The 18,918-nt window shown below is 55.5% G+C and overlaps 2 protein-coding genes across 2 annotated transcripts; one reads left to right on the top strand and one right to left on the bottom strand.

The window, feature by feature from the left end:
* Positions 1-205: 205 nt before the first annotated feature.
* Positions 206-1,931, top strand: RHO25_007419 (uncharacterized protein; the record flags this gene model as incomplete). The annotated part of the gene is made up of 4 exons (XM_023599609.2): positions 206-280; positions 342-553; positions 615-814; positions 877-1,931. The coding sequence occupies 4 exons, from the start codon at positions 206-208 to the stop codon at positions 1,929-1,931; spliced, it is 1,542 nt and encodes a 513-aa protein (XP_023449305.2).
* A 13,426-nt stretch (positions 1,932-15,357) lies between these two features.
* RHO25_007418 (uncharacterized protein) lies at positions 15,358-16,516 on the bottom strand (the record flags this gene model as incomplete). The annotated part of the gene is made up of 2 exons (XM_023599607.1): positions 15,358-15,559; positions 15,606-16,516. The coding sequence occupies 2 exons, from the start codon at positions 16,514-16,516 to the stop codon at positions 15,358-15,360; spliced, it is 1,113 nt and encodes a 370-aa protein (XP_023449251.1).
* Between the last annotated feature and the right edge of the window lie 2,402 nt (positions 16,517-18,918).

Below are 18,918 nucleotides of genomic sequence, written 5' to 3'. Positions count from 1 at the left end.
AGGCAACCCGACCAGGGCATGCTGCCAACGATCTTGCCCTCTCAGGAACACGATCGGTTGTTGTATCCATCTCCTGGAAGCATGATTTCCTTCATGAGGTTCGCCATGGTGCTCCTGGAGAAGGAAAGCACTTCCCCCGCCTTGGTTTCCTTCTTGTCAACACAGTTCAACAGTTCTATACACTGCAGATCACAGCCCTGGCAAGATGCGGCAGCACTTTCTTGCATCTGCTCTGATTTGGGGAGTGGCGTGGAGTCAGAACACCACCTCGTCACATTGCGTGAGTGCTGCCAACACTGCTGGTGTCCATTCCGCAGTATCACTGATGCCATAATCTACAGTGTCGGGCACTTGAAGACGCGGGACTGCAGTCAGCCCTCATATATCCCGAGGATGTGAGCACTTTCGAGACAAGCGTAGGCAAATACTTCTCGCAGGTCGCGCAATTGTCGCCGCAATGCTTCCTACAGCCTGGAAACACAGCAGAAGTGGCACAAGCAGTCACCGCATTGGTCGCGGCCAACCAGACTCAACATTGTCAATTCGCCGTGCGGTAAGTTTGCGTCTGATCGAATCAGTTCCGTATTGTGGCTGAGATGTTTTGATTTGCTCAGGAGCGGGGGACACATCAGCTGGCCTGGTGCTGCGGGCATTGAGGATGGCGTGACTATCGACCTAGGAAGGATGAAGGAGATATCGTACTCGAGTAAAGACAATACAGTCTCAGTCGGGCCAGGCGCTGTGTGGGGCGAAGTGTACCAGGCTCTGGACAAGCTCAATGTGATGACCACCGGTGGTCGTGCATCGTCAGTGGGTAAGATTCACGAGGGCAGCGTCGCATCTTTCCACAGGTGACTAACAGTCTTTGGATGACAGGCGTCAGTGGATTAACAATTGGAGGCGGCAATTCATTCTTCGCAGCTCAATACGGCTTCGTCTGCGACAACGTTGCCAGTTTCGAAGTGGTCCTCGGAAACGGTACGACAGTGACTGCGAGCAAAGACGACAACCCAGACTTGTTCCAAGTCCTCAAAGGCGGCAATCTCAACTTCGGAATAGTGACGAAGGTTGTGCTCAACACATTTCCAGGCGGTCCTTTCTTCGGCGGCAATGTCATCTATCCGGCAGATACTGCAGACCAACAGTTCAAAGCTCTTGTCAACTTTGGGAATGGAATCAACGATGATCGCCATGCGTCCACGATCGTCATTGGATATCACGACTCGGAGAAGAACTCGACAGTCTTCTTGAATGCTTACGAGTATACGAAGCCTGTTCAGCGGCCTGATGCAAAGATCTTCAAGGAGTTTTTCTCCATTCCTGGCAACATATCCGACACCACCGGTCTTCGCAACATGACTTCTCTTGCTCACGAGTTTGAGGCTCCAAAGGACCGGCGTGTACAGTTCGCCACCCTGACTTTCAAGAGCGACATTCGTGTGTTGCAGCGAGCGCACGAGTCCTTTTTGAAAGTCATCGATGAGCTCAACGGCCGCATGAACGGGGGCTACTTCCAAGCTTGGACATTATACCAGCCAATTCCCACCATCTTCGCGAAGCATGGCCTCGAGAAGGGCGGAAACGTTATGGGTTTGGACCGGTACGACGACACCTTGATCATGTACGAAACGTACTTTAGGTGGAAAGAGACCGAGAACGATCAGGTGATCGAGGAGCAATCCAAGTGGCTTCGCGACGACATCCAGTCATTCGCCGCGAGTGTGGGAGCTGACGTCGATTGGTTATATCTGAACTACGCAGACAAGGACCAGAAAGCTCTCGAGGGTTACGGCGCGGAGAATGTCGCCAAGATCCGAGCGGCAGCACAGCTGTATGATCCGCAAGGTGTATTCCAGAATATGGTGCCTGGAGGGTTCAAGATCAGTCGGGTAAGCACGCCTTCGTCGTATGTGGAACGTTCTGAGCTCTGACAGAGCCTAGGTCGCTGAAACGACGCCGAATGGGCAACCAGCAACATCTGCTGCTTCGAGAAACCTTGGCTACACTGTTGGAGCTTTACGGTGGCTGGTCCAAGCAGGCTGTATGCTTTCGAAACGACGCTGAATGAGCTGACATGACGCGGCGCCCGGTGTTTCTGGGAATTTGAGAATCCGGTGTCCGGCTGCCTATACTCTGCGGTATACATACATGAACAGGCTTGCAATGGCGGGGCGGTTTCTATGCGAGCTGAATGGACGCGCTGTGGGTACTTTCTAGGTTTGTTTATCGAGGTCGACGCTGAGATAAATTGTCACTTTGCCTGCGTACTTCGTGTGTTTCTGTTCATTTCCGACTGAGGCATTGATAACACTTCGATTTGTGAGGTAAATTGTTTTTTGATGTATCCCAAAGTATCTTTTGCAACATAGAGCAGATGCCTCTGCTCTCACAAAGGCCAACAGCTAGCTCACCTCGACTTCTTCGAAAGCGTTCGCATAGAGAAATTGAGAGCGTCAAATGGGAGGACGACGGTCCGGCGCTCTTTGCACGTGTGTGTCGCCGTGACAGAGAAGAAGCCAGGAGGGGCGCTGTAGCGGTTGACCGCCTTGGGGCTGTTCGAGTTGAGAAATTGTGTGTCATGTATCTATGACTATGAAAGCGTGTTTCAAGTGGCTCGAGGCAAGGTTCCCTGGCGAGGATGTGTCGACGCATTGGTATTGAAAAGAAGTGCTGGGGCCCGGCCGAGTCCAATCGATGCACATGTGCGAGGTAAGTTTCTCGGTGGCTGCCTGGCACCCTCGGCGACATTTGTGCCATATGTACCACTGTCAACTTCCAGATAGCCCCCATTGACTTGAGAAGTCGTCCGACGCAAAGAAGACGAAGCGTCTGTTGCAAAGCGAGACAGCCATGGGCTGCTCTGCTTTTGGAACTGCGAATCTGGGCATCAAATGCCTGCCCACTGTGCAGCCGACCTAGTCCGCTACCCCTACTCATGCGGAATCGGAGTTGGTCGCGCTCAGCGTCGGAGCGCGCCAAACTGTTTCGGCTGTGCAAAATGTCTTCGCGCGTGGCCGCTCGCAAGTCCATGGGATGCAGTATGTAGTGTAATATCAAGCCAAGTCCCTCAAGTGTCTACAAGTGTCTCCAAGCGATCCCTTCTCGTTTCTGTTCCCAGGCGCGCCGCCAGACAATTATGATACCAGTGTCTAAAGCTATTTCTCTGCTATTCTTCCGATATCTCTCGATGATCATGACTGTTGCGGGGAACGCGCGCTGGCGGAGCGAAGTGTCTCGTGAGAACAGTGATGGAGCTGGCGGTGACGAAGAGGGCCTCTGAAAATGCCGGAGGTGCTGTGGTAATTGAAAGGTGTGTTCATTCTGCGTCCCAATGCGAGTCGTTGGAATGCATGCCATGAGGCCACACGCGCATTCGCCTGCTGCCGAGCCGAACGCAGGGACTTTCTGAGGCTGTCGGGAAAGTCTGTGATGTTGTTCGTGGAGCTCTGCGAGGGTGTCGACTCTCCAAGTCCTCTGCTGCGTCGCGTGTTCCTGTCTGAGGACCTAGTGATCGAGACAAGGATGCCGCTGGCAACGTGATCGAATTATGCCTGTCCTACCCATTGATGTGAAGTCTCCGTACTGTACTCCAAACCAGGAACAGGAGCACCATCGTGGGCAGGTGTGCAGGCCCTTGAGTCTCTTTTATTGCTCCTGTGACGATGTTCGTGGCGCTCATGGTGATGGCGCTCGTGGTGGTGTTCGAGGGGCTGCGAGCGCGCTACTCTGCAAGTTCTCTGCTGCGTCGCGAATTGCTGCCAGAGCTCTGGAGGTGATAATCATGATGCTGTAAATCTGCTGATGTTGGAGTGCCCTGCTGTGCCGTCGCATTCTGTCTGACCAGGTTCGTGGTCGAGCCCGGTTTGCCGCTGGAACTACCTGGCGCTCATGGTGTTTTTCGTGACGCTGCGAACGTGCCTGTCGACTGGCGAGCCAGCTGCTGTGTCGCGAACTGGTGCCATTGCCGAGTCCGCCGCCACGGCAAAAGTTCTGGAGGTGATGATCGTGATGCTGCGAAACTGCTGAGGTGAGATTCATCTGCTGTGTCGTGGAACACTGCCTGATCAGGCCCTTGATCAAGCCAGCTTTGCCGCTGAGATTACTTGGCGCTCATGGTGTTGTTCGTGATCCTGCGAATGTGCCTGTCAAACTGCAAAACTCTGCTGTGTCACCGACTGGTGCCATCACCGAGTCCGCCGCCGCGCCAAAAGTTCTGAAAGTCCCTCTCGTCACACTCGCGCACGCCACAACCGTCCAAAGGCCGTGCAAAAATCACGTAAACGAGCTCATACCTTTGCAGATGGAGCTCGTCGTCGTTCGAACAGGTTGTAGCGGCTGTTGGTGGTGGGAGAGGCCCATTTTGTCTGCTGGCGACGCCGTGGCTAGCGACACAGCGCTGCCAAGACTTTCCAAACGCCGTGAAGTTTTGCCCTCGTGAGCCACATCTCACGCCCTTGCGGTGCTATTGACATGCGGAAAACATGCTGAACCTCGTCCGATGATCGCGAACAAGCTCATAGTCATGTGTTTGAGCACCTGGTGCTGATCGCGGTGAAAAGGCGCGGTGTAGCAAAACGCTGGAGCCGCTGAATCAACAACACCTTCGCCAAGACTTCTCAAAAGCCAACATCTTTTGCCTCGAACAACAGTATGTGCAGCACCACATGCCGTAAATGTGTTGCAGCTACATGATGAGAACCCCAAAAGTGTGCAGATGGAGCTCAAAAGGTTGTGATGGTGCAGCGACGCTGGTGAGGGCCGCAATAAGGGGTTGAAGGTAGCGGCGAGCAAAAAAGAAACACCTTCCGATACCCTCAATCGAACCGCGGACTCAACGAGCAAAAAACTTGGGCGCTAATCTCCAAGGGAAACGTCCGTGTAATTCAGCAGATGCCAACTAGCGTATACACATTCGGACAAGTTTCATTAACGTGCTTGAGCAGAATTCATACGCACCATTGTGTTGTGTTCTCGACATTCGAATCAGCTTGAAGCGTGATTGGTGGAGATTTGATTCGATGGCAGTGCTGGACGAACGGGGATATATAAATGTCAGACGCAATTAGGGTCCAATGGTCCGGCAGACGACAGTTGGCGTTACTTGCGTGCACAGCAGAGCCACGTACGGCAACGATAGACATCGCAATGCACCGCGTCCATATTTAGACTCGCTTTATTCCACTGTACGCTGTCGTGAATGTGTGCCTGGGCTTCAAACAAATGGTACGCGAGTCATCGTGAATTTCACACAGTGCCCACTGGGTAGAGGCAATAGGTAGGCGGATGCATCGGGTTTCAGAGTCTCAACGAAACAGAGATACGGCCGGCGTGTGCGATTGCACCAGTACTCCTGAAAGGCGACGAATGAGCGAGCGCCCTGCGGTCTTCATGTGGCATCGGTCAGGCTCATATTGGGCCTCCTGAGCCCACTATGAGCAACTGCATTACATGCGCGAGGGATGAACGAGTCTCTACTCTGGCTCCGGGCCGATACCAATGCGCGGGAGAAATTATGGGGCGCACGCATGCGAAGGATCGAGCAGAACCGCCATGAACATTACTAGGCCGTGCAACCTTGTGGAAGGTGGCAGATTTTGAAGCAACGAGCGCTCTCTGTTGCGGCGCCTTGAAGGCTCACGACCTTGGGCGCCCGACTCGACCGTCGACGGTGCGTGCGCAAGAGATAGCATGTTCATCGCGTATCTACCACGCCTGCGAGCCATCCGTGACGCGTGAGGCAGATCGCCAGGTCACCCCTGTGCGATTCACCGAGCACACACAGCGATGCAAACCGGCCGTGAAGTCCCTCGAGGGTAGGTGTTGGGATCATCAGCGCTCTTTGATGCAGCAGTAGCGAGTCCCACGATATTGCGAGCCTGAGCCAACGATCGCCCACTGCAGTGCGTGCGCGAGCAGTTTCATGCATACGAGCTGGGTGTGGTGCGCGGGCAGATCATGTATTGGTGCCCATGCGATTCACCGCGCAAATGCACCTCAGTGACGCCCATCACCTTATAAACTCCACGAAGGACGGCAGATCTTAGGATACTCCCCGCGCTGTGATGCGACACAAGGCTCACGGTCTTGAGCGTCTGACCGGACTGTTGACCGCTGTATTTCGTGCGCGAGCCATAGCGTGTTCCACGCGTGTCTGCCATGCCTACGAGCTGCTCGTGGTGCGCAAGGTAGACTACAAGGACATGCGCTTGCCGATAGTGAAGCAGATACGGTGATGCCCGTAGGCCGCAAGGATTCTCGAAGGACGGCAGATGATTGTGCAGCCGGCGGTCTTGATGCAGCGCCTGCCAGGCTCACCACAATGATCATCCGCGCTGACTCTCGATCACGGCAATGTGTGCGTGAGACTGAAAGTGCAGTCGTAGAGTCTGCCCAGCCCCAATGTGCCGCTCGCGACCAGACACTATGCCTATGAACGCGTGCGCGAGGACGCTGCGATGACCTGAGCACATACAGCGATGCCATCGGCCGAAGGGGCTACGATTCGACCGTGATCACCATCGTGAAGTTTTCGCCGTGCCTCCAAGTCATTCGCGAGGTCGGTCATGCGATCGTCTGAGCACGTACAGCGATGCCATCGAGCGCCATGCCTACATATCGTCCGTGACCGCCATGAGAGTCTTCGCCATGCTTCCGAGCAACTCGCAAGAACGCCTGTGAGATTATTTGAGCACATACAGCGGTTCCATCAAGCGCGTGGGCTAGGAGTTGACCGTGATAGCCATCGAAATGTCTTCGCCGCGCCTGCGAGCCACTCGCGAGAATGTCCATGCGATCGACCGAGCAGATACGGCGATTCCCACCCATCTCCGGGGTTGCGAACGCCGCTGATCACCATCGACGAGTCTTCGCCATGTCGCCGAGCCACGCGCGATGATCAACGGGGTTTACTGGCGAGCGTACGAGAACGCCTATGCGATTGACCGATCAGATTTGGCGATTCACATCCATCCCCAGGGTCGCCAACAACGCTGATCACCATCGACGAGTCTTCCAGTGGCTCTGAGCCCTTCGGGATCACCAAAGGGAATTACTGACGAGCGTGCGAGAAAGCCTACGCAATTGACCGAGCAGATAAAGCCATACCCATCCATCGCCGAGACCGCGGACGATGATAATCGCGTTGCCCACCAGCTCCGGAGCTGCGCACGACGATAATCGCCATCAACGAGACTTCGCCATACCCCGTACCGCTCGCGGTCACCAAAGCCATTCACTGGCGAGCGCGTGAAACAGCTTTTGCGATTGACTGGGCAGATACAGCGATGCCCATCCGCCTCCGGGGCTACGAAACGACGATGACCGCCACCGACGGGGCTGCACCACGCCTACGAGCAACACATGATCAGGAGAGGCGATAATTAGCGAGCGCGCAAGAACACCTTTGCGAGCGACCGAGCAGATACAGCGATACCCGCCCACCTTCGTGGCCACGAACCGACGAAAATCGTCCATCGACGAGGCCCCGCCATTCCTATGAGCTGCTCACGATCAGGAAAGGCGATGAGTAGCGAGCGCAGAGGACACCTCTGCAATCGACCGAGCAGACACAACGATGCCCGCCCGCCTCCGTGGCCACGAACCGACGATGATCTCCATCGACGAGCCTCCGCAATGCCTATGAGCTGCTTCCGAGCCAGTGCGCTGTAGGAGGGCAACGCCATTTCGACCGAACGAGCGCATACAGCGATGCCCATCCACCGCCAGAGCCACGAATCGACGAAAATCGCCGTCGGGGAGTGTCCGCCACACCTGCGAGCTGCTCGTGGTGAAAAGAGGAGGGTTGAAGCGAGTGCGTTGCACGGAGCAGATGCTTAGTTGGTCGAACGGACAGACACAATGATGCCCATGAGCTGGCTCTAGCATTGGATAAGGATTGGGAGCGAGCGCGCTGCGCAAGAAAGATGCGCTGGCGATCGATCGGACAAATACAGCGATCCCAAACGACCGTCGAGACCACCGAGCCAACCGAAATTACACTCATAGAGCCTACACCGTTACCGAGCGCCATGAACAGCGGAGAAAAGCAAATGGAAGCGAATGCGTTGCAGTCGAGCGAGCGGATACATCCATGCATACCGTTTAGTGCGGGCTTCGGGCGAAAGGGAATGGCGCTGGGACACCATAACACACGCTTATCGAGCTGGCTCAGGCCAGGGATTGAATTTCCAGACAGACTCCGCACAGTCGGAACCGTTACTGCGAGCGCTATGCGACCGACGCGAGCACATAGGCGGCTCGTGGCATGACCGTGACGGCAGCATGGTTGAGAAGAGACGGCCTGGATGGGGACAATGATGGACAAAGCCGTCGGGCAAAGGGGCGGACATTGAAGGACTATCCGGGCAGGCTCCCGCGCTCTACATTGGGGAGCAGTGATGATATCGCAATCTGAATAGATCCGCATTCTTCGAAGACTTGGGGAACTAAAAGCCTGCGATGATGCTTGGTCCATCACCGGCCAATGCCACCTTGAGCTCCATGGTAGCATGATTCACCACCAGTGGGGTTGCTGGGGTCGATGCCGGTCGCTCGAATAAGTTCCAGCGACGGGCTCGTCGCCCCAACAGAGTTCCGCCAAGCTCGGCGAGCGTCAGTGCACAATGGGAGCTTGCGCACAATGCTCTCACAGAGGCAGTGGAGGCGATACATCTGATCGACCGCAGCGCACAACAAAGTCTGTTGATCGGCGTGTCGATTGGCGCGTTGATGGAGGCGGTGAAGGAGAGATAATCGGCGGCTCGACACACGACGAAGCCTCGCGAATGACAGCGTGTTGGCAACGGCAATGGCGCGATCATCGTCCGAGCACAGTGTACAATGAAACCCCGCCAACGAGAGGCTTTTGGAGGTGACAGTGGCGAGATCGGTGCACGGGGAAGCTTTCCAGGCAGCATGCTGAGCAAGATCCGCCAGGGCCAGACAATTAACCAAAGCCAGTAGATGAGGAGACCTTGCGGACAGTGCGCTGACTGAGAGCAGCGGTGGCCTGAGAATCGTACCAGTCCAATTCACGAGGGAATCTTGCAAAAAATACGCTGAGCAAGCCGGCGGCAAGGAAAGTCGTCGATCTAGTACAGCTCAGGACGAAGCATCGCGGGCGACATGCTTGATGGACGCCGCAGCGAGGGGACCACCAACCGAGCACAGCACACGAAGTCGAAGGATCTTGTCTGCCACGCCGATTCAGTCGCCGCATCGCGGGCGCGTGATCCTAAATCGTGATCGAGCCCACTGCTGAGCCTACCAATGAGCAATAGTCAGCCGGCGCGACACTGCTGAGGCTAGCGACACCCGCGAAAGCCGTGGCTACCCAAGAACACGACTCCAAGAAGAGCATGGTGTTGGAGGTAGCCCTGGATGGTCTGGACAGCGTGCATATCTCAAGAGTCGGGTAATGCGGGACGCAGGCCAGGAGGTACGCGTGAAGCGCAAGACAATCGTACCGCTCTCGATCAAAGTATCGCGCGCCGGGCAAGATACTCATTCGACCGGGCGATCGGCGAGCCGCTTTGGCAAAGCAATTCCCGTGTCGAACAGGGCAGCCTGATAAATGGACAGCCCGTATTTGACAGCAAGAGGCGTACACCTGAAAGCAAAGGAGACCTCAGGTCGACGAGAGCTGGCAGGACCAACCTACTGCAATGTGGTGAGGCCAGACATCCCAGTATCACTCCGACGCCGTTGTATGGCTTCAAGACTACTAGCGGGATCTGGTGCTGCAAGGATACCACAGAGCAGTTGTTCGAAGCGCGACCTGTGCAGGTGTAGAGCCTCAACGCATAACAAATTTTGTCTGCAGTTTGACCCTCCATCGGAATAGACGGCGATGGCTTGCGCAGTATACCAGCAGCATGATTTTTCATCATGGTCGCATCATCTTCCATCTCTTGAAAGAGTCCTGAATGCGTCCCCTTGTTGCGCAGACATCTCGTGGTATTCGGCCAGCCTCTTGCTATGCATCTCGGACATCCAGTCCGAGTGTTCAAGCAGAAAGTCTCGTGGCTGTTGCCATTTCGGCGATCGAGGGACGTGGCGAGCCAGAGACTGCGGTATGCAGCATAGACAGTATCGGTTCCTCGCTCATCAGAGGATCGTTGTCCGCATTGTGCATATACGCACAGGGTCGCTCAAGGTGCTGCTGGCCATCCTGGAGGCATCATACTGCCCACGACTATAGAGGAGACCTGGCCGTGTCGCATCGTAATCGATCGCTGATCTCTACGCCAGCTGCCAGTGCCACGGAAGGAGAAGTGGAAGCAGAGCATGAATACGATGAGAGGGATAATGAACTGCTCCCGGAATGGAGGTCAAAGAGACAGGGTGGATCCGATCCTGCCGCCGAGGCCAGATCTTGGCGCGGGATGTGGACGTGGTGGTCGCTCCCACCTCATCTCGGAGCTTGAACATTCGGACTGCACACTTGCCTGCAGCATCGTGGCCCCACAGAGTCTTCCAACAGTACGACACTGCTACCATCATGTCAAGATCCGGTGATCCAGCTGGAAATGTACCACTCCAGGCGCATAGCGATACAGCCCAATGAAGGCGCTCAGACAGAAGATTATTGAACACACTTTGCCGAACCACGCAAAGTGCTGCCCAGCATATGTATGCTAGATGGACGATATGGGGCCAGAAAAGCATTGCCGAATGATCATGCTGCACGTCGGGAACCATGAGATCATTCCCTGGAGTCAAGTACGAGCCTTGGTACTTCCCTGAAGGACAGAATGTGAGGAGAATGATGACCTTTCCATGAAAATTGTGCTCAGGTCATTCGTGGGGTCTTACTCTGAGGGAAGCAATACACGCTTTTCGGGTTGGTCCTCCAGTCGTGCGAGCCTCCTCTTTGCCGACAATACTGGAATTGCGTGAACATCGCCGTACCTCGCATTTCCGGACTCACAGTGGGCCTACTGATGCACTTTCGAGCTCCAGGATGCTCGAGAAAATATGTACTCTGCACAGCGACTCCAAGGACACTTCGTTATCTGGCTTACCTGGCCACGTCGCCTGGGATGGATCATCATAAGCCTCGAGAGACTTTTCGCAGGCTGCAGGCGCCGTGTGCGTCTTGACGTCTTCTAGGTCACATGGACAGAACTCATGCGTCCCACGGGTTTTTTCCTGTCCTAATTTGGAGATGCAAAATATTGAATCCAGAAGTCTGGTCCAGACCTTTTCTGTGGGCCGGTATGTCGTACCTATGCAGGCTCACCAAGCCTGCAGAGCATTTATCTGGCCCAGAAAACTCAAGCACTCAAGATCAATACACTGATCCGAATGATCAGCTGGTCAGCAGAGCACTCTTCAGTCGAGGCACAGGTAGCTCTGCGTTCTTCTGCAAGCATGCAACAAGCGAACGCCTTTGTTGGCCATATCTCCTCGCCTGTTGATCAAAGCACCTCTTGATATGCTGCCAACATGCTTGCGTTGGGAAATTGCCGCGAAATTTGTCCATTCCGTTGCAGCCGCAGTGTCTAGGGTTCTCGGCTCTCAGATCACAAAGCGAAGAGCTGGATGATGCCACCGGCCCAAGCTGGCGCAGTTCGATGGCCATGCCTACCTCCACGACGATCGAGACGTACCGGATCCAGCAGTGCCTCCAAAGTATGGCGCTAAACGCCGGCAAGAGCGACCCGCTTTCCCAACAAGGTCCAGTGAAGATGCAACAATTCACCTGATGGCAGCGGCTCGCCATTCGTTTTCTCCTGAACAAGGCCGCGAAGTTGTTGCACATTCTCTTCTGGTTGTCATCAACGCTGTGTATTTCACTTCATGGCAAGGCGTTGCACTTCGTGAAGGTAGTCGTCTTTGTTCGACATACCCGCTTGGACGCTCCCAAGTTGGTCGAGCTGGATGCTTTGTATCTGTTCCAATCGCCACTCTCGGGCCGGATTCGCATCATGAAGGCATGTCCGAATCTGCCACGCAGCATTGTGCTCACCTCTTGTCAAGCTGTCCGTATTGGCAGCACATCCTTGCTCTTCTGCTCGCCGGCTATTGTACACCCCTTGTCGGATGAGGTTGCCACCTGCCATCATGTGGTCATTCACACGCTGCGGGATCGTCGCGAACGTGGGACTCTCCGATCACGATGGAACTGCCGCAAATGCTTTTTTGTGGTCTGCCGACATGGCATCGACAAACCCTCTTGATCCGTCCTTTTAATGCCGCTCATCACGACTCCAAAGGGCAATCTGGTAGCATCCCCGGCCTATCTATCTGGTGATGAGTCTCGTCGTCTTGCTGCGCGCCAGGCTGTCGACGCGTTCAGAGGCTCATGTGAGCGCAGACTGTGGCAACACTTCGAAGGACTGCATCCCATGAAACATGCAAACCCGAGCAGCTGCCATCTACGGCAACACTGGAGGCCACAATGTTGGGTTTTTCGGTCTTTTTGGCGTTGGCTGTGGCCGTACAGGGCTGCCATCTTCGTAAATGATGGCTATCCTGCTGTGATGGTCCACAAAGCCTCCAGTGCATCGGATTTGTCACACCCGGTGCAAGTTTGGTGTTGCATGCGCATTTACAAATCGCGCACTGACATTGCCACCATCTGCAGCATCGCCAGAGGCTAGGCTGAGGAAGCCGCCGATCGTTGTGGCAGTGGTCGTAGCCATATGGATGCGCAAACATTGTGGCCGATGATCCTCGTGCTGCCATTGTCCACTTAGCCTTTCATTCAGTCGGCTCTCATTACTTCTTCCGGCTTTGTTATTGCTCTCAAGGAGTGGTTGTCTGCCCGTAGGTCGCGCATTGGCACCGGTACCACCTCCGGCGCTGCCAAAAGCTACGCTGCGGAAGGCTCTCATCGATGTTTTATTGGCCGTGGATGGACCACACAAGAACGCATCCATCGTGTGAATAATCACCCTATTGTTGTTGTCCGCTGAGCCTTCGACACACCCGACTGCTACTACCTGCGGCGATGAATGTATTGCTCCTAAGAGCTGATGCGCTGTCCACGCGGCGCGAACTAGGATAGCCTACTCGCGGCGCTTCCAGAGGCTATGGTGCCCAGGCAGGCCATCCTCAACGCTGCGTCCGGCCGTATCCATATGCGTACGCCATGATCGTGTTGATGATCATCACCATGCGGTTCTTTTCCTCTGCCAAGCCTTTGTCGCCCGTCTCCGCCTCTTAGTGTCTGCTCCAGCCGTGCTATTGCTAGGCAGTGTTCCGTTCTGGGACCTGGTATTGCCATCAGGAACACGATGCGGAAGCCGCTGATCGCCATGGGTTCAGCCATAGTCTCGGAGCTAGCGGTTGTCGTATTGCTTTCGATGGGCGTGTTCTGGTTGTAGGACGTAGACTCGCCGTCCGAAGACAGGATGAGCAGTTTGGCGATCGTTATGGCTGCGTACGTGGACGTAAGAGGTCTCGGTGGCGATGTAATTCGGCGATCGTCGTGACCGTGGGCGTGAACACACGAGGTATCGGCGTAGGTGGAAGTCGTTCATGATTGCTGCCGTGAGCGTGGCTCTACGAGGGCTTTGGCGGTCGTCGTCGTCGATTGTTGTGGCTTTGTGCGCCGCTGGAAGAGGTCTCGGTGGTGCTAGAAGCCGCCCATGGTTGCTTTCGTGAGCGCAGCCCTACAAATCGATCGTTGTGGCTATGCGCGCGGCTCTACGAGGTCTCGATGGTAGTGGAAGTCGTCGATCGGTATGGTTATGGACGGAGCGCTACGAGGTCTCGGTGGTGGTGGCTGTCGTTGCTCGTAATTCCTGTGTCCGCGGCCATACGAGGTCTCGGTGACGGTCGAAGTTGGCGATCGTTATGGCTCTAGCGGCAGCTCCGCGAGGTCGTCTCGGTGGTATTGGAAGTTGTCCATCATCGCGGCCGCGAACGCCGCCGTGAGCGCGGGCACCCGATGGTCCTTTTTGCGGCGGACGCGATCGATCGCCGTGATCATGATCGTGGCCGCACGGTGTTTCTTTGGCCAGGGAACTCATCGACCGGTATGGCTGTAGGCGAGGCCGTACGAGGTTTCTGTGATGGCTGCAGTCCTCCCAATCGCTGCCGTGAGCGCGGCCGTGCCATATTTCTGCGGCGGTGATAGTGATCGATCGGCCTGGCCATGTTCGCGGCTGTACCTCAAGACGATGGCGGAGGCATTCGTGGATCGGCGTAGCCGTGGTCGTGGCTGTACGAGGTTTCTGTGATGGCGGGATTCCTCCACAATGCTGCCGTGAGCGCGTCCGTACGGCATTTCTGCGGCGACGGTAGTCGTCGGTCGGCCTGGCCATGGTCGTGGCCGTGCCTGGATACGATGGCGGCGGCATTCTCGATCGGCGCGGCTGTGGTCGTGGCGGTACGAGGTTTCGATGATGGCGGAGGCCTTGCCTCATCGTGCCCGTGGGTAAAGCGGTACGGGATTGCGGTGACGGCGGCGATCAAAAGGAATGTCGTGGAGATGTGCTTCCATCGTTCGCATTGCTCGAATGCTCTCGTTGTCCATGGTATGGACGAGCTGGGCTGAACCGTCGAACATGGCGCTATTGCAGTGTGCTGCGCTGCGCAACCAGCGCTTACAGAGCCACAGGCCCGTGCAATCCAAGCGGCCTACCTTTCAACCGGCAGGCTGGTGGAAGAGCGACAGACGTGTCTCATCTCCTATGGCTACAGCTACAGCATTATGGCGCTGGCGCTACCTTGCCCGTCCCTCGCTGCGAATGAAGGCATGGGCGAAGCGAAGGCGTTTCATCGCCAGGGCTACGCGCAGCGCTTACGAACATAATTCTCTTCAAGACTTCAACATATAGGTCAAGTTCGCACAGGTGGCCTGCGTAGCTGCTATGACAGTAGTACATCAGAGCGCTCGTGGTCTCGTCGAGCTTGCTCGGCCGCGCTGGTCAGTTCTCCAAGCAACCATGCAGGTCGACCTGTCGAAGCGTGGTCAAAATAAATGCACGCGAACGCCAGAGCTACGAGGGAGCGCTGGAAATACTTTCCAAATGTCGTTGATATATGGGCTGCTTCGCGTATGCTGATCACGGAGCTTGAATGGCAGCTATACAACAGAGTGCTCGTGGTATGAATGTGCTCGTTTCCTACGCTAGTGGTTTCTCGAACCGACTACAGACATCACGATCGACTCGGAAAGTGTACATGTCAGCGCGCACAATCACATCAGACCGGAGATGAGGCACAGTCAATCGTGATGCTTTTCAACTCAATACGGAAAGGGAAGAGCGGTATCCGCGAGGACGAACCACTGCTCGCACCGGCCCCTTCGTCTATGTCCCATGCGAATCCCTACCCGGCTGCTCTCTTCACTGCTTGTGCGCCTGCTCTAAGCCATGCTGCGGTGCCTTCTCTGCTCCGTCTTGCCATTTAGCGCGTCCAACCACTCTCTTTGTCCAGAGCAGCGATAGCAGCCTGAACTTTCCGCTCCATGGCTCGGAAACCCTCACCTTGCTTGTCCATGGCTTTGATGTCTACCCATTGCTTGATCGCGGGCTTGTGAGCTTGATACTTTTTCTCGGCCTTCACGTGCTCGGAAAGCTGGGCCCTCAGTTGCCTCTCAAAGGCCTTTCTGCTGCTTGTGAGAATCTGGCCATCTTTGAAGACCTGCTGGTTACATGAAGACTTGATTCCACACATCCGCTTTCCGTCCCCAGTCTCCTAGCTGCGTACCGAAGGCCTCTTCCATGACCCACAGGCAGAGCTTCATCTCCTGGTTCCACTGGAGTTTGTGCTCTTCCGACTTTGGAACCTTACGAGAAGGAGCTGAAGCTGCTGATGCCGTTGTAATGCGTTCCAGACGCGCGGCTCCCTCTCTTGTCCTGTTGCTGCCAATGCTAGACGACTCCGTTGGTGGCTCCACCCCAGAGCTTGTCGCGTGGCTTGTCGCTCCCAACTGTGCCTCCTCCTCTCCTTGCTCTTGCTCAATGGCACGACCTTTGCCCTTGTCGTTCTTCCGGGTTGCCTTTGGCTGGGTATTGTTCGGCTTTTCGATATTTGGAGGAATTATGGTAGAAGAAGCTGCTGGAGAAGTCGCCTCAATCACTGCGCTGTCAGTGGACGATTCGTGATCTCCTCCCGAGCTGCCCGGTTGCAAATGCTCCCGTGCTTTCTGGTCTGAGCTCGAAGTAGTTGTCGCTCCTTTGTCGACATGGAGGTAGACGATGGCGTTGCCAATTTTCAGCGGAACACTAGCTGGATTTGGGTAGAGCTCGTCGAGTGGATGCGTTCGTCTCCGACAGTCTCTCGATGGTTCGAAATAGTCCTCTGGATCTGACTCTAATTCTAACTCTGGCTCTGACTTTGGCTTCAATCTCGATCCTGGTGCTGGATCCTTATGCCAGGTGATCTGAGAGATTCGCCCTGCGCCAAACGCCGCACACAGATGCTCATGCAATTCGGTCACAGGTCCATCCTGTCCAGAAGTATCCGTGTGTCCCCACGGACCCCACTGCGTTGCGAGACCGGTCTTGCACTCGTAGAAAGAGTACTCGTAAATCGGCCCTTTCGTTTCCCAAGGGGCAGCCATTGTCTAAGCTCTCCCGCACTGTGCCTCGCAATGTCGATGTCACGGTGATGAAGGTGTGTCCGATACGAATCCGCGCCTCTTGTATGTTCCGCGGCCTCGTTTGCTGTCGCCGCCCCCTCAATTGCCTGTCTGAGTCAGTCCCGCGTACCAAACTCTTCCGGAACGTCCGATTGATCAGACCGCGCGATCGTGAGGTGGTGGTGTGTTCGTGTGCGTTCGAGGGCCTACGCAATGCGGTCACGCAGTGGGATCGTTTCGAGGGCGCACGCGGCGTGGTCGTTGCGAATTCGAGGATGGAACTTGGAGACTACCGCGAAAGCACTAGAGAGCCCGCGCTGTGTCCTCGTTGATGCGACGGAGGCGCTGGACTAGTGAATCTGCTGTCAATCGGACTAGAGCCATCGATAGCTCTCGCGGCGTTGTCCTCAAGTCGATCAGTTCGAGGACGAGTCCGGCGTGGTTATTGCAGATTCGAGGGCGGTGTTGGAAGGCCACCGTGACAGCACTGGAATGTCTCTGCTGTGTGCTTGATGCAATGGGCGGCACTGCAATCTACTGAGCCGTCACGAAGTGGCTTGGAAGAGCTTTACAGGGCCGCCGCCGCTGAGGTCTCCGTCGTCACTGAGCGCTCCCTCTATGTGCTCGCCTTGCTTTCAACGGAGTTCATGGTCTATGTGGCTGGCATTCATTGATGTTTTATGCCATCTCGCTGTGCCTGGAGACGCCCAGAAGCATGTGGACTCAGCTCTACTGCTACATACCTTACGGCTCCAGCGCGCGTAGTCCTGCTTGAGTGTCCATCCCTTGTCGTGCTGGCCATGGCAGTACTGCCCCTCAGCGCAGCCTCCGTCGTCTAGTTGTTGTGGACCATCTTGCGAGGAACTTTGTAGGCATCAGAATACCACGGTGGAGTGAATCATTGCACGGCGGGCGCAGTATTGCCCTGCTGAAGCTGCCCCCGCCGAGCTTGACGGCTCATCACGACCACCACAACGCCAGCCCCAACACCCTGTATCTCAACAACCAATTGATCAAAACACTCCATATTTCGAGCGGAGCCTGAGGTGGACCTAGATCGCAATGTCCTGGCATCAAAACAAGTCTAGGTGGTCTGCTGCGGAAGATGTCCGATTGTAGGGCTGGGCTGATTTTGAGGTATATATTTGGGCTCAGAAAGATCCCTTCCGTCAGCTAACATACCGTGTAGGACCAATCACTCGCTGTCAATGCCCATGCCATTGCCAGACCGCCTGCCAGCTCGCCGCCTATATAGTCTAGATAGTCTATATAGCCTTGGGGGAGCTCGCTAACATCACTGTGTAGTACACATCAAAGCGCGCGTCGCATCAGCTCATTTTTTTGCTGGTTCACGGTTCAATTCTGGGTGGTGTTTCGAATCCAGGGGTTCGAACGCGACATCTTTTTGCCTCGACCGCCATTGCAACACAACACAGCCTTCTGAACATGCAAACACAATTTGAGGGGCATCAGAAAAGTTTCACCACCTTCCTCGTATGCTCAATGGAATTTTCCATTGTGTTTTGATGGTGTGGCGAAACTGTCGGGCTGGACGTTGGCGTTGCAATGGAATTTGTGACCACCGACTTGCGCCAAGCCTCCATTCTGGCACACAACCACGATGACAAAGGCACATTCGACGCGAAGAGTAGGTAAGGCACCGTTCCTTGATGTGGCAACTCCGCAAAAGGGGAGTGACTGCGGCAAGGGATCGTCAGATTGATCACTACATGCACGGCGCGGGCTGGACGAGCGACGAGGAGTACGACTGGCTCGTAGCGATCTGGAACGTGGCTTTGAACTTCGACCCTTGCGAGCAGAGTAGAAAGTCTCCGAGTCTGCTCAAATTCCACCACCACTAGCGAAAACCACTGCTATGCAGACAGGTATCACCGCAGCCCTTTTGCCCGTCCACCGAAACGAATCATGCCGCTCGACCCAGCTGTCAACGCCGCTACAGGAATCGCAAGCCACGCTAAGTTGACGAGGAGCCCGACGACGACGACAGTAGTCCACGCTTGGGCGCCGTCAGACAATTCCGCAGTCCACACAGACCTCCGCACCGACCTCTGCACCGAAACGACCGCTAAAACACTGCACGTAAGGCGGATTAAGGCCACGACCGGCCTCTCGAACCAACGCGACCGAGAGTCACGGCTGTCTGGCATTGGCTACTTCTACCGGGAGGCACACAAGACGGAGGAGGGGCGAGGCAAGATGTTGGAGACAAGTTGCAAGACGACAGCGCTCGCACAGCCTCCAGAGACTTGCTTGACAGACGCAAGAACTCATTCATGGCACAATCTTCGTTGAAAATCTTCATGCCGCACGAAAGGGCTGCTGGAAATAACCAGGTCATTCCTGTTGGCCATGGCAAGGCACCG

Source organism: Cercospora beticola, chromosome 5 (assembly GCF_033473495.1).
Source record: "Cercospora beticola chromosome 5, complete sequence".
NCBI lineage: Eukaryota > Fungi > Ascomycota > Dothideomycetes > Mycosphaerellales > Mycosphaerellaceae > Cercospora > Cercospora beticola.
The sequence above is the reverse complement of the archived record's forward strand: the minus strand, read 5'-3'. Positions and strand labels throughout refer to the sequence as shown.